Source organism: Conger conger, chromosome 1 (assembly GCF_963514075.1).
Source record: "Conger conger chromosome 1, fConCon1.1, whole genome shotgun sequence".
Taxonomy (NCBI): domain Eukaryota; kingdom Metazoa; phylum Chordata; class Actinopteri; order Anguilliformes; family Congridae; genus Conger; species Conger conger.
The window spans coordinates 40754679-40770024 of record NC_083760.1 but is presented as its reverse complement, the minus strand read 5'-3'; the positions used below and the strand labels follow the sequence as shown (position 1 = coordinate 40770024).

Below are 15346 nucleotides of genomic sequence, written 5' to 3'. Positions count from 1 at the left end.
AACATTTTTTTTTCACCAGGTAAAATAAAGCACTAGACATAGCCCCCTCATTTAAATGTTTGGGACAGAATAACAATGTAAAATAAAATAATCATGTTTTGTACATGGTTGCACACATTTTGCATGCCATGATATCTGTGACCTATCAACCACATTATTGAGGTTCTTTTACAGACGTAAATGATAGAGTATGGAACACATTTGTCAACACATCAAACCATCCTCAAACACCACAATGCCACTAGATAAGCAGTAGAGAATTCAAGGGTTGTTTCACCTGAATAATTTTCAGTTTCAGTCAAAATATGTTTGATTATGCCGTTATCCACCACGTTTTGCATTAAGCAATAACTAAACCAGCGTTTCAAGATTGTTTGTGGGGCGGCCTGTAGCGTAGTGGTTAAGGTAAATGACTGGGACACGCAAGGTAGGTGGCTCTAATCCCGGCGTAGCCACAATAAGATCCGCACAGCCGTTGGGCCCTTGAGCAAGGCCCTTAACCCTGCATTGCTCCTGGGGAGGATTGTCTCCTGCTTAATCGAATCAACTGTACTTCGCTCTGGATAAGAGCGTCTGCCAAATGCCAATAATGATGTAATAATGTTTAAAATCTACATATTGCAGATCTTTGTCCTGAATAGCCTATTCTCTGAGTGCGGACAAGGAAGTCTACATGTAACCACAAATTACACCCATTTTACACCACACATGGTAAATGTTCAAATTCAACGCAAAAACAACGTTTTAAAGAAGAGATAATGATTGGCAAAAGCCGAAAAAGCACCAAGAACATTATCTTGACCTATGCACTGACAAAGCATCAAACACACAATGCATTAATACCTGCTATCGGTACTGCAACTATGGTGGTCTACTTCAAACAACATGTACCACTGGGCAGGCTGCTGAGGATTCAATCAAATATTCTCTTTGAATCAACAGCCAAATAGATTTTCGGTTTTTGCCAATTATCTCTTCTTTAAAACGTAGTTTTTGAGTTGAATTTCCTGTCTTTTTCGGCTTTCACCAACCATTATGACATTTTCTCTCACTTTAAACATAGTTTTTGTGTGGAATTTCCAGCCTTTTTTTTTTTTAACGGTAACGTAATCATATCTATATAAACAGTGGTTGCCCTGACCGATGATATCTTGTGTTATCAGAAAGTAAACCATTTCAAAATCTGCATTTTGCCTTCAGAATAAACTCTGCTAATTTTGCCATAATAACTTGAATTATGAATGACTAATTCAATTTTTTGACCATTTAAAAAGAATAGAGAACCGTAAGTAGTTTAAAACTGTTACCCATCAAATACATAATGGCCCTTACTGGGGCGGCCTGAAGTGTAGTGGATAAGGTAAATGACGGACACGTAAGGTCGGTGGTTCTAATCCGAGTGTAGCCACAATAAGATCTGCACAGCCGTTGGGCCCTTGAGCAAGGCCATTAACCCTGCATTGCTCCAGGCGAGGATTGTCTCCTGCTTAGTCTAATCAACTGTACGTCCAGAGCGTCTGTCAAATGCCAATAATGTAATGTAATGGAGAAACACATTCAGATATTTCCACAGGGTCACTGATATAAAGTAAATACAGTGTGCTACATACACTAATCAGTCGCAACATTAAAAACATCTGCTTAAACCAGATTTTTCATGATTAAAAATGCTTTAAACTGTATAAACTCATCGATAAACAGTTCATATTTTATTATATGATATCTTTACTTATATAAGCAGATAATCATAAGTGAACTGCATTCAAAAGTTACATTTTTAGATGAAAACGGAAATCTTGTAAGTTCATTGGGCTGAGGGGTGCCTTGTTTTGTTATTTAAATATGTTGTTACGTGGTGTTCATGATCACGTGTTAACAGGTGCTCCAGGACATAATCTAATCCAGATTATGATTTTGTGATCGAGGGTCTTTTCATTTACTAGCAGTTATGGTTAGGATTTGGGGAGCTCCATCACAAGATCATTTCAATAACTGCTGACTCCACAGGTTAGCTAAATATTTGTTTGCTAGCTAGCCACGTGACCAACCAACATTACATTACATTACATTATTGGCATTTGGCAGACGCTCTTATCCAGAGTGACGTACAACAAAGTGCATACCCATAACCAGGGATAAGTGCGCTGAAAGACCCTAGAGGGAAGTACAATTTCAACTGCTACCTGTACAACAAAGATAAGGACGAGGGCCAATATTTTTTATTTTTTATTTTTTTTGGAACAAAGAAACAAACAAACAGAGCAAAAGTGACCAAAGTTAATTATCCAAACACTAAACCAACCATATGCTAACTCTACTGTTCAAACTAGCTAACGTTACAGCATGATTGAAGACAGTTACTAGCTAGCTCTGCCTATATTGCTAGCTCTGATAGCTATCCATGTAATTAATGTAGTGGTGGGCAGTGAAAGAGAATGAACAGAGAAGATGTCATGCCACATGCCAGGATGTGCTAGCTGTTGATAGCTGCAAATCCGGAGATAACGTTACATTAAGGCAATGTCGTTTTGTAAGCTTGTCCGTGACAACTAGTCTGCTGTTATGAGTTTAATGTATATGCTTTACAGGACTTAACTTAGTTAGCTAGAAGTTGCCGTTATAGCTAAATTATCCTATTTAATGTTACAGTTTGCTAGCTAACGCAATTAGCTAGTAATATTAACTTTACTTTACCACCAAGTAGACTAGCTAGCTAAGCATAAAAGCATAGAGCTAGCCAGCTATCCCAAAAAGAAACACCGATAGACATTAGATGGCTAGAATAGCTACAGACTAACCAGAGATGCTGTTTTTTGTGGTGTAAAGTATGTTACCCATTTAGCCAGGGTCAGACATAATGATCCTTAGATATTTTGCGAAATCAGATCCTAGAGTAGCAGGTCAACAAAAGCCTGAAGTATAGATAGATAGCTAGGGAAGTAACACATTAGTTGGTGTAAAAAACATTTTCATTTAAGTTGACTAGCTTAATTATAACTTTGTACATTTGTTACAGAATGTACAAAATGCGAACACTTGTGATAACTGACATATGAAGCGGCATATGGCATAGGCTACCTTTCACTAATGTACTGAATTAGCGTATGTGAGATGTGTGCCGTTGAAGTACACACAAGCGAATTGACACAAAAAACACTGCCTGCTATTCACACTACATTTTTGGTCCATATGGCTCTGACAATGTATAATCCGTATGTTCCGTGAGGCACGTGGCTCGCAGTCGCGCAATGCCTTACATTATAGAGTCACTGGCTAACAAACAAACTAACTTTCCACCATTCATTTTCAACGGGGCTTCGTTCTCAAAATATAAATTTTAATAACAACCGTGGCACATGAAAACCCGATTTTAGGAAAAGGCACTAGTCCGTTTAAAAGTAGGACATGTTCTAATTGGGTGAGAAACTGTAAAACGCTTTAAAAAGTTTGTAGAAGAGCGCAAAAAAACTCTTACGAAAATGCTAATATTTTAACTCATCTTTTTAATAAAAACTACCAAACAGATTTTTATGAGATTTTCTGGATTGATTGGAATAGCCAATCAAATATTCAAATTTCAAGATTTAAGATTTTTCATGTATATTGGTCCCAGAATGGCGAAACAAAGAGGCTGCCAATTTTTGTGTTTTGCATGCAAGTGTGGTTCGGACATTATCTAACCGTATGTTACAAAGTAGCTGTGAAGCTTATGGCGCTCATAACTAGTGAGTTTCTTGGAAAAGTGTGTGTGTGTGACACACACACACAGGTATATACGTATACGTATACATATATATATATATATATATATATATAACTTTTAATATGCATAAAAGCATTAACCCTATAAATGCTTAAAAACACAATTCTAAAAATGTGTAGAGCTATTGCTTGATTAGGCTACTTTAACTGGCTACATACAAACTACATAAGCTGTTTAATTGCTTGCTGGCTAGATCCTATTACAAAACCATGCACACCTAAAACTCAATATAGGCTAGCCAAGAATACGGGAATACGGATTTCCACATTGAGATATTTTTACATTTTTTATATTTTTACATTCATTCTATTTGAAGCCGGGCCTCGGATAATAGCCGGGGGCGTGGCTGATTCGGACAAATAAAGGCCGGCCCCCAAATACAAGCTGGGGTAATATTGCCTACCAGTAGGGCTATCAGTCCATGAGCACTAGAAGACATTGTTTCGATTTAACTCAATGAAATAAAAGAGCTCTTCTTAATATTTTATATTGTTGGTTGGTTTAATACTGTTGCCAATGAAAAGTCGTTGTCCTATAGGGTCTCCAACACGTTGCTCTGAAGCTACCAGTAGCTTGCCGCCCCCTTCTGAGTAGCTTGCCAAAGGCTGAAGCAGTATACATTAAATACACAAATTGTACTTCCCTCTAGGGTGTTTCAGCAAACTTATCCCTGGTTATGGGTATGGACTTTGTTGTACGTCGCTCTGGATAAGAGCGTCTGCCAAATGCCAATAATGTAATGTAAATGTAATGCATTCCAGCCTACGAATTTAATAAAAAGTAAATCAGGCAAAATTAAAAATTAACTCAATTTAGGCTACTTGGCTATGCAATAAGGTTTCCATGTATTTACAGCACAGCGCACGTTCAATGAATGAATGAAAGCGGCTGCCTTGACTCGCAATAAACAGACGGGTGGAAATCCCGACACTATTTCAACGACATAAAACTTAACAGTGAACCATCAAATACCCCCCAGATTTCAGTGCCCATCAGTCCCAACATTTAGCAATTGAATCAAACAGTCCAAAAGTAAATTAAATCCCAAACCAAAGCGAAAATCTTTTGATAGCCTACCGGTATGCTGCTCCAAACGAAACGCATGTCTCACAATAAAACGCACTTTAGGAGATCCTTAACTTGCTGTTATCTACGCCAATTTGTTATTGTTCATGAAGGCGTGTCTGGCAAGTTGGTGTTTTATGAAGACGCATCTGTTTTGGCTTTCATTAATGGTTTAGCTACTCAAGTTGCGTTTCTGAACGGTTACAGGAAGTGTTGAACAGTGTTCGCCCACTTTAAATGTAGCCTTTTACTTTATTTCTAAGAATAAAATTCTACAACAGAAGACTAATAAGAAATAAAGGCCTGCCTCGAATACAAGCCTGCCCCAAATAAAGGCCTGTGCTTTGTGCAGCCTAAGTAAATAAAAGACCCCGGCCAAAATTTGAGGATTTACGGTATATCAGTATCCGTACTCGTAAGTGCATGACTTAACCCAGATGGCGGGGTTTCGCTCGGCAGCCGTTTGATCAGTCCAAAAATGTTGTATGGTTACTTCTGACTTTCACTTTTTTTATGAAAATGAAGAAAAAGTGCTGCATACAATAAACACAGATAATAGTTGTATGCTCAGTAATTTTCTTTATTAAACGTCCCAAATTGTGTTGCTAATTGGCCACTTTTAATGTGCAAATGGCCTTTGAGCTCATGCACCTAAAGTTCCTTTAGTTTTTGATATCACGATCTAAACTTACAACAACTGCCTTTTCATCATCACAAGCCTCGGTTGAACTTCTGAGGCATTAATTCTCTCTTCTCAAATATTATCAGGTTAAAATTTAAAATAAATATAGGCTAATGTATTATCGGGAGCTAGCAAAATGGCAACATGAGCCAGTTGTTTGAAACGCTTAATGACTTTTGCTACTGAAGAATTCCAGGACATAGCCAACGTGGCTAACGCTGACAAAAAAAAAGAAAAACATGTCAATGTACAACTTACAGTAAAGCGACAGGTCCAATAGACTTCCATGATTAAAGCAATACATGCCTGTTGTTTGTTATCTGTACGCTGACGTTACAATTCCATATATCCATTTTTCCTCCTCTCTTCCAAACCCCAGCTCAAGGAAGACTTTTGCCATAATAGTTATTTAAAATAATCATTTCAAGAAATGTCTGGTGGGTGGATTGCGACCATTCTGTTATGTGCACTTTGTTGTACATTGTTATGCCTAAGAGTGTCTGCCAAATGCCATTCATCAACAGGATATATACGACGGAAAACTGCTTTTGAATAATAAAACTTTATTATTCAAAAGCCGACTAGTTCCTTATTTATAAGCACTGAATAATACAATAATTTGAGAATGTATTTAGATTCTCACCGATATATAAAATGGGGTCTCAGAACTGAAAATTCCCTCTTATGTTGTCAAAGGTGTTTCCACGGTTTTCCTCAGAAACATTCACTTCGACGTGTGATTCCTTGGAAATCCATTTAGTTCGCGATTTAGACGTAGGCAAACTACGTTACAAATACTGGTCATACATTAAAAATAATATGGTGGGAAAATAATAGTTTTGTTAAAATTAAGAACATAAACCGTTTCCCCTTAAAAAAACACTCAGCATTCTCTTGCAGCTTGAGACTTTTAGTGTTAATTTAATGCACCTTTTAATTTTGAAGTATATGCATAGTGTGAAATGAGGGATGCCCTTTACCTTTTCGCTCCTCGATACCTTTAAGGAGAGCAGCCACCTTCCCCTTAATAGTCGACTTTGTCGAAGCTTGTGGCTGTTGATGGTGCCTGACGGCCTCGTCCTTCAGTTTCGCCGTAGGCACTTCTTCCTTCTGCGTTGGTCTTCTCGCCTCCTCTCTGGTCTCCTCCTCCTTTCTCTCCCCTTCCAGCTGTCTTCCATCCCCATCACTCTGCATCTCCATCTCCTGTCTCCTCTTAGCTTCATCTATCACCTTGTGCTCCTCTTGCTTCTTTTGCTCTTCCTCAGCTGCTCTGTGTTTCTGCTCTAGCTCCAACTGTCTCCTCTTTAGCTCATCTGCTAGCTTGCGTTGCTCTTGCTTCCTCTCCTCCTCTGCTGCTTCTTTCCATTTGGCCTTCTGCTCCTGCTGTTCCTCATCTCTCTGTAGCTTCTCTAGCCTCTGACGTTCTGCCTCCTCTTCCTTAGCAGTCTCGTCTTCTCTCTTACGTTCCTCCTCCTCTCTCTGCAGTTGTTCTTGCCTCTGTTGTTTAGTTTCCTTTCTCTGATGCTCCTCATCTTTCTGACGTGCCTCCTCACGCACTGATGCCTCCCTCTGCTCCTGCTGATGCCTACAATGTTCCTGCTCCAGCATAACATGCCTGAACACAAAACATCCCAGTAAAGACATCACAAGACTCACACTGACATTTTGCCTCATGCTAGATGTGGTCAGCAATGCTGTACAGAATGCACAAATAGATTAAAAGAGAAAGGTGTCATCACCTGTCAGCCTCCTCCTCCTCCCTCTTCCTATTCTCCAGGTCTTGTTGCCTTAGTCTCTCAAGCTCTTGCAGCTTTTCCTCTCTGATGGTAGAGAGCTTGTCCAGGGCTGACTGCTGCCTTCTTTGGCTCTCTTTCAGCTTCTGCAAGGAAAATAAAAACAGGCTTCAAATCTGTACACCTCTCAACCCCATATGAATTCCGTTACTCAAAATGCTTAGTCAAAACAAGAAGTTTTGAACATGAAAGCTGGAGATGAGGGGTACATACATACATACTGTACATACAAAATAATTTCAGAAAATCCCATTGCCTACAAATACTGCAAAGTCCACCAGGAACAATTATAAAAGCATCCAAATGTTAATTAACTGAAATGCCAACACCACACTATAACTAAAAAAATAGCAATAATGGCAGCCATCGTTCGGATCAGTCGAGGGTCATTTTGCTGCTGGTAGGAGGCCCTAATGTATGCAAAAGCTAATTTTCTCTTCAATATAACATAATATATATGAAGCCTTGTGGGCCCAATCTCAATTCACCCTACCACTTAGCCCTACCCCTCCATTTTGCGCGTTCACGATTCCCTTTGGGGGTAGGGGTAGGGCGAAGTGGTAGCTTTACATAGCCCTCCAAACAGAAATTTTTTTAGAGGCACACTTCAAACCGAGTGTTATGAGAAATCTCCCAAAATGCCATGCAAATCATTGGCAAGATGGAGGCGAATGGAGCAGAGAAAAAAAAAAAGAAAACCCAAATATATTTTCTTTGTTAATAAAGATTTTTAAAATAACCATCATAATGTCATTAATGTCATTTCATTCATGTATTATAGACCTTTTCTTTATAACAAGCATAACAAAAAATCGGTAGTGTGCTGATGTCTCTAGCTAGAGTAAGGACTACATAACTACACTTCCCATGATTCCACAGGACACTTCTGCGATGTCTAGAACAGCAACCCAGCGTGACGTCTAGTTACTGTTATGCTGAGAGCAACCTTTCACAGTATAAGAGCTAGGACAATCGCGTTGCCCACTCTCTGCCCTCTTTTCTCTTGCCTCGACCCCTGCAACTACATCTCACCCTGCTTCCAACAATCAGACAGAGGCCGAGTTCTCCACAGCGCACCACTAGGCCACACAGATACACATAGCTTACCTCACAGTAACTTAGAGGCCTATATTAAGTGGAAACGTTGCTGCCTCAGCTGACCACATGGAAAGGTCCAACTGCAGCTAACAAACCTTTCCACACGGAAAAAGAACCAGTGGACATCTTTCAGTGACCGAACGGACCCGATGACATCTCGCAGCACACGGGAACACCCCAGCTTTGCTCACCCCCAAAGGACACTGATTCGCGGCTCAACCGCTGTTTCTACAAGGACAGCACCTCACCATTCCTGGAGCCAGTAATGCATGAAAGACTAAACAAACATTCCAGGCATAGCCAATGTTTAGCTTAACCTTAACTTATATTGGGAATCTGTGTCTTTATATTTGTTTTAGTTTTATAGTTAGAATGCATTCTGTTAGCGGTATACTTCCGTAAATCAGTTTGCGCATGTGTATAGAGTGAAGCTACATATGTAGTCGCTCTAGCTTTAACAATCACTCAGAACTCCTCACTAACGTAGCTGGTAGTTAATAATCCACAAACCACATTGTGTAATACTTTGAGTCAAATTAGTCTTTTTAGACATTAGTATTCGTACATTTCATTGTTAATTAAATTTCCCCTACAATTTGTGCACTCCAAGTGAGGCCTGAGACTTACAGGTATCAAATAGTCATCCTCACTATTTCGTACAGTGTAAAATCCGTACATTATTTGGCGCCCCGCGTGAGGAACCTACACTAGCTAACGTTACAACAATAGGCTGATTTGTGCATGACAGTCCTGAAATTTGACATATTTCCATGCTGCATTTCCCCCCTTTGATGGCATATGACGCCTAAAATGTCATTTAAGCCCAGCAGCGAAGTCACTGCACTTGTTACCGCACTAATATCAGTGCAGACTGGCAGGTTAGGAGCACAGGTTATTCTGTCATGAAGTGGCCTGGTAATGAAGCAGTGTTCTTTTTTATTTGATGACTTGTTTGCTCGACTGATAGCGTGAAACGTATAAGTTCTGAACAAATAGGTAGTGTCTATGCTTTTCTATTTCCATTAGATAAAAGGCAAATGTCATTATAATACTAATAATACTATTATTGTGGAGGAAAAAGCAGGATATATAAAATAAGTCTAATAAATTCCTAATGAAGGTACCCGACTTATTTTTTAGACTTCTACTGCTGTAGCCTATCCACTTAAGAGTTATGATGTGTTGTATGTTGAGAGATGCTCTTCTGCATACCACTGTTGTAATGTGTGATTATTTGCGTTACTGTCACCTCACCAGTGTAGCCATTCTCCTCTGACATCTCTCATTAACAAGGTGTTTCTGTCTGGAAAACTGCTGCTGACTGGAATTCTGACTGGATTTTTTTTTCACCATTCTTTTCAAACTCTGGAGACTAGCCTGCTTGAAAATCCCAGGAGATCAGCAGTTTCTGAGATACTCAAACCACCCTGTCTGCCAACAACAGTCATTCCACGGTCAAAGTCACATAGATAAAACATTTTCCCCATTCTGATGGTTGATGTGAACATTAACTCAAGCTACTGACCCGTATCTACATGAGTGTATACATTGCACTGCTGCCACACAATTGGCTGATTAGTCATTAATTGCATGAATAACTAGGTGTAATAAAGTAAAAATGTTCCTAATAAAGTGTGCGGTGAGTGTAAATGCATATATAGTGAGCACCATAATTCATTGGACAGTAACACATATTTTGTTATTTTGGTTCTGTACTCTTTGTGCTTGAAAGGATACAATGACAATGTGGTTGAAGTGCAGACTGTGAGCTTTAATTTCAGGGTATTTTCATTCCATATCGGATAAACCCTTTAGAAATGGCAGCACCTTTTGTACATGCCACTTCCGCCCCCCTCCCCCCCATAAAGGCGAGATTACAGTTAGCTAAAAAAGCACATAAAAGGGCCCCAAGAGTTCTGGAACAGATGAGACAAAGATTAGCAGGTACCAGAGTGATGGAAAGAGGAAAGTGTGGAGAACAAAGGAAATGCTCATGTGCTCATGATCCAAAGCATACCACCTCATCTATGAAACATGGTGGAGAGGGTGTTATGGCTTGGGCCTGTATGGCTGCCAGTGGAACAGGCTCAGTTGTCTTCATCAATGATGTGACTACAGACAGAAGTAGAACAACGGATTCTGAAGTCTACAGATTTTTCTGCTCAGATAAAACCAAATGTCTCCAAACTTATTGGACGGCATTTCATTATGCAACAAGACAATGACCTGAAACATACTGCAGAGTCAATATGGATGAGAATACATTGCCATTATATCCTTTCAAACACAAGGTAGACAAACTAGAGTACAGAACAAAAATAACCAAAAATGTGCTCACTGTATGCTTATACAAGCCTTCTCGCACATATGTTTCAACAAGGTTAGTTGGTTGATTATTGGCCGGCCCTGCAGAAAATAACATTTTATTTCCTAAAAAATGAGAACTGATCCTGCATACCATGTCATCATAACACATACATTATGATTTAATGCATTTGATTTGATTTATAATGTTTAGCAAGACAACCTCTTTTCACAGAGCTCCTGGAACTGAACTGGAATTCCATCCATTCATTATCCTAACCCGCTTATCCTGATCAGGGTCGCAGGGGGGCTGGAGCCTATCCCAGCATACATTGGGCGAAAGGCAGGAATACAACCTGGACAGGTCGCCAGTCCATCGCAGACTGAACTGGAATTACGATTCTTAATTCAATTCATGAATGACCCCCCAACCCTGAACAGTACAGGAGTAGAAGCTCTGAGATATTAAAGAAAAGGAATTAAAGTCACCCAGAATCCTGAAACTGGGAAAGTCACAATATTATTTTCAATATACTACTCTATTTTTTAAGTGAAAATGAACATTTACCAAAATTATTGATAAAGGCCCACATGCATATTATTTATCCTTGAGCTTTTGATTTGTGTTCCATACTGATCCAAGTAAAATAATTCTGATGCGTGTGGGCCTTTAAGAGCTATCTATAATAATTAAACTAGCATAAGCAAAGCTCTACCCCCTTGCCTTACCTCGATGACCTGTGTGTTGTGGTCCATCTCTAAAAGCTTACAGTTGATCACCGTCTCCACGTCTTCCAGCTGCTCCTTTAACTTCCTACATGCTTTGTCCTTTTCTCCAACACTCCTCTTCAGCATGGTCATCGTTGAAGCTGAGCATGGGACATGCGGTGCCTTAATTTAAAAGCAATAACAGGACAGGCCTCCTGGAAATAACTGAATAAACTATTTTGTGCTCTGCTTTCACACCAGCACCAAGCAATTCTTTCAGGCCTTGGTGTACTCAATTTCATTGATGTAATATATTACAAAAGCATGGGGTAGGCAGAGATTCCAATGTTTTATCTCCTTCCAAATCCCCGAATTAATTATTCTTAATGAATGCTAAAAATGATGTGCTCCAGCACACAACACTGATTGACAGTTAATAGCCTGAAACTGAATCATTTATATTTGAAAGAAGGCAATCTAATTTGGAAGGGAGAAAAATAGGACCATGCTTAACCATGACTGAATTTATTAATGATAGCCTTGCAATGATTACTCTCTATTACAATGCAACGTAATAGTTTACGACATTACAGATGTATGTGAGCTTGACAAATGATAGACTTAGGAAAGAGAGATTGATGATGGGTATTTTATGGGCGCATAACAGAAATGCACAGGCCTACACCCACGCAGCTATACAGTTGAGCATTGCTCCCAACAGTGCATTAATGGCAAATAAATTGTACTTACTGGTTAGGTTGCTCAAACCTGTGTTGCATAGTCTCTCACTCAGCTTCTGCTGTTCTGGAACTAACTTATTCAGTTTCTTCTGAAAGTCCTGAATTAAGAGTATTGAACATTAGATACTGACCTAAAAAGAAATAGCAACAATCAGCACAGTACAGTGATCACAAATAATTTGATGTAAATTAACCCCTTAAGTCTCACTGCCCCCTGTTTCATTCCACTTTTAATGGTGCAATGGTCACTATGGTAACAGGATATGCCACTTGAAAGCATTAAAACTCACGGTTCTATCAGTATAACCTATTTTAAGATGCCATTGCTTTAGCAACAACAGTGCCTTATTTTGTAACATGTGGGAGGCGTTAGGGGCCTTGCATTTTGGAAATCCATATACTACACAAAATAAGGTAATGGTAGTGTCCTTTTCACGGCAAGGGTCCAGCAAACCAAATGCATAATAATGCAATCCTAAAAATATGCAAACTTGGAGAAACATCGAGAGAATTTCCATTGTTTACTTAGAATTTCTCTGGAGGAAATATCATTGTTGTCCATTTCGCTACTGCAAACACACGTACAAACTTCTTTGACCAGTATGTTGCACAGTAAAGGTGTGATCCCCATCCGTGAGCAAAAAATAGAGTATAACTTCAGTTGAACCTAGAAGCGGCTAGTGGTATGGTATGCTAATGATATTACGTTTCCAACAGTGTATAGTTTGCTTGGCTTTCATAAAAGCCAGCATTTCTTTCCTGCAAATGGTAGCATTTTCAATACGTACGCTCAAATGGTTACACTTCGTTTTATGGCCAAAAAGGTTGACGTTTTACAACAAATTTGCGATGCCTACATCTAAATAGAGGACTTTCAAGGAATCTCTCGTCTATCTAGCCTCTCGAGTATTCTTGTGAATATTTCTGAGGAAGACAGTGAAAACACTTTTGGCTCCACAATAGAGTGAATTTTCACTGTCGTGACCCCATTTTATATCAGTAATCATCTAAACACATTTTCAAAATATTGTATTATTATTTAGTAGGCTTATAAATAAGGAGCAAGTCTGCTTTTGAATAATAAATTTGCTTATTTGACAAAAATGTCAATCAATTGACCTCAATGAATATATTAGTATACAAGATGTTATTGTGATTATTGTACTTATACAAGGAGAGGGAGAGGTAGGGGGAGGGTGAATGCAAACACAACAAACACTTTTTTTTCCCGAGAATAAAAAGAGTTGTATACTTCACTAAGAAAAATAGTATTTTACACATCAGACCCACAATATAATTTAGTTTCCATGTGTCTCCAAACTGCCAAGACATAGCTGAGAAAAAACAGAGTACTCAGAATACTAATTTTTGGTGACATTGTCCCCTGAAAGGGAGGCTCTAATTTGTTTCTAAACATGCCAGACACTGCCACAATAACCTGTATCTACTCAAAAACAGAAAATCTTTTCAGTGATTAAGAAATCTTCCACTTCCACTGTGTCTGAGCTTCTTTAACTCATTTAGTAATACTTTAAAATTACTATTACTTTCAGAAAACATCAGATACTTAAGGGATTAATGCCACTTAAGCACTGAAAATACTATGCAGTAGTAACACTCTGTGCATGTGTATTGTGGCACTGTGCTATAATTTCTAACATAATGAGTGAGTTAATCCTGACCTTGGAATAATCCTCCAAGACTAAACTAACCAAGCTAATAATTTGTTTTTCCTGCATAATTCACTGGTTTACACTATGCCATGTGTCATTCCTGTACGCCTCAACGTATTTGCCATCTCGCACAGATTCTAAAAGGTGTCAGGACTGGTCAGTGAAGGATGGGAATCCTACCTCAAACTGCTGTTCAAGGGTGTTGATTTCATTAACACAGCATTTGTGTTTCTGGTTGATCAGGTCCAGCTCAGTCTTCTGGATCTTTTTCTTGTTTTGGACATCCCACAGAGAGTCTGAAATCTGCTTGTGCTTGTTGCCCTGAATGGTAACATCAGGGATCCATAAGGGGTTGTGTTTGGGTTCTGCATTTTCAAGCATGCTTAATTCAGTTCAGTATTCTCTATTACACAGAAGGATATCAAACTGTGGGGAAAATTAACTGGCCTTGGGCACCAAATGAGCCAGAAAATTTTTTTTTCTGAAGGTGGAGATTACAACTGCCTGGTCCTTGTCTGACACGTCTTTCACATTTCTCAAATCTTCACATCTCCACAACCTCCATTTTCATAAAGGTTGATCACATTGGTTGCCCTGTCTATCAACAAATTTGCAGATATTGATATTCTTGATAATAATTAACAAATAAAACAAAAGAACTGCATTTTACATGTTGAATAAGTGAAGGGTTTTAACTGCTCACGCACTTGCATTCAATATACAGATATACATATTTAACTTAAATTACACTTCCCCAAGAGCCCTCTACATGACTGTGAACCAGAAGCCAATGATATTGGCTATATATCATTGGCTATATAATGATTAAAAAAATGCAGGGTTAAGGGCCTTGCTCAAGGGCCCAATGGCTGTGCGGATCTTATTGTGGCGACACTGAGGATCGAACCACCGACCTTGCAGGTGGTTTGCGGGTCCCAGTCATGTACCTTAGCCACTACGCTACAGGCTACCCTTGCTAATTATATACAGTAACAATAGCTACTACCCTACACTGCAAAAAAGTCTTAGTGAGGGCTGTTATTGCTACTCTAATAAGCACACCAGCCCCCCTCTTATATGCTTAGCTCTGCCCCCTGGAACAGGCCAAAGACAGAAATATTTAGAAATGCCCACATTGTTAGTAATTACGACCAGGGACAACACGTATGACTTTTAAAATCAATCATCATTATCCCCCATAGATTCCACAATTATGGGTCAAATTCATTGCGTTGGTAGCCTCCAACTTGGAAGCATTGAAAATTAGGGGCGTGAACGGTCAAACGTTTACAAAATGTTTTTTTTTTTTCGTAAGCTGAAATGGTAAGCTCAGTTTTAAATAAATGCACATTCATCAGGCGTATTATTGAGGTTTACATTCTACACTAGCAATCGACAAGCTACAGTAGTTCTACAGCTGTTGGTTCACTTATGGCTTATTGTAACATTTGCAGCACGCATATACCAGCCATTCAGAATCAGACAGTAGACAAAGAACAGGGATAAGTGCTAGCCAGTCC

The 15346-nt window shown here is 39.1% G+C and overlaps 1 protein-coding gene across 3 annotated transcripts in view; it reads right to left on the bottom strand.

Annotated features, from left to right (window-relative positions):
• LOC133124295 (intersectin-2-like) overlaps positions 1–15346 on the bottom strand; it is a 115788-nt gene that overhangs the window by 57877 nt on the left and 42565 nt on the right. For all 3 annotated transcript variants that reach the window (XM_061235386.1, XM_061235377.1, XM_061235367.1), the window contains 5 exons: positions 14007–14147; positions 12164–12251; positions 11435–11574; positions 7250–7389; positions 6491–7125 (listed from right to left, as the gene is read on the bottom strand). In XM_061235386.1, coding sequence (XP_061091370.1) covers positions 6491–7125; positions 7250–7389; positions 11435–11574; positions 12164–12251; positions 14007–14147 — 1144 coding nt within the window. The remainder of the gene's footprint in view (positions 1–6490; positions 7126–7249; positions 7390–11434; positions 11575–12163; positions 12252–14006; positions 14148–15346) is intronic.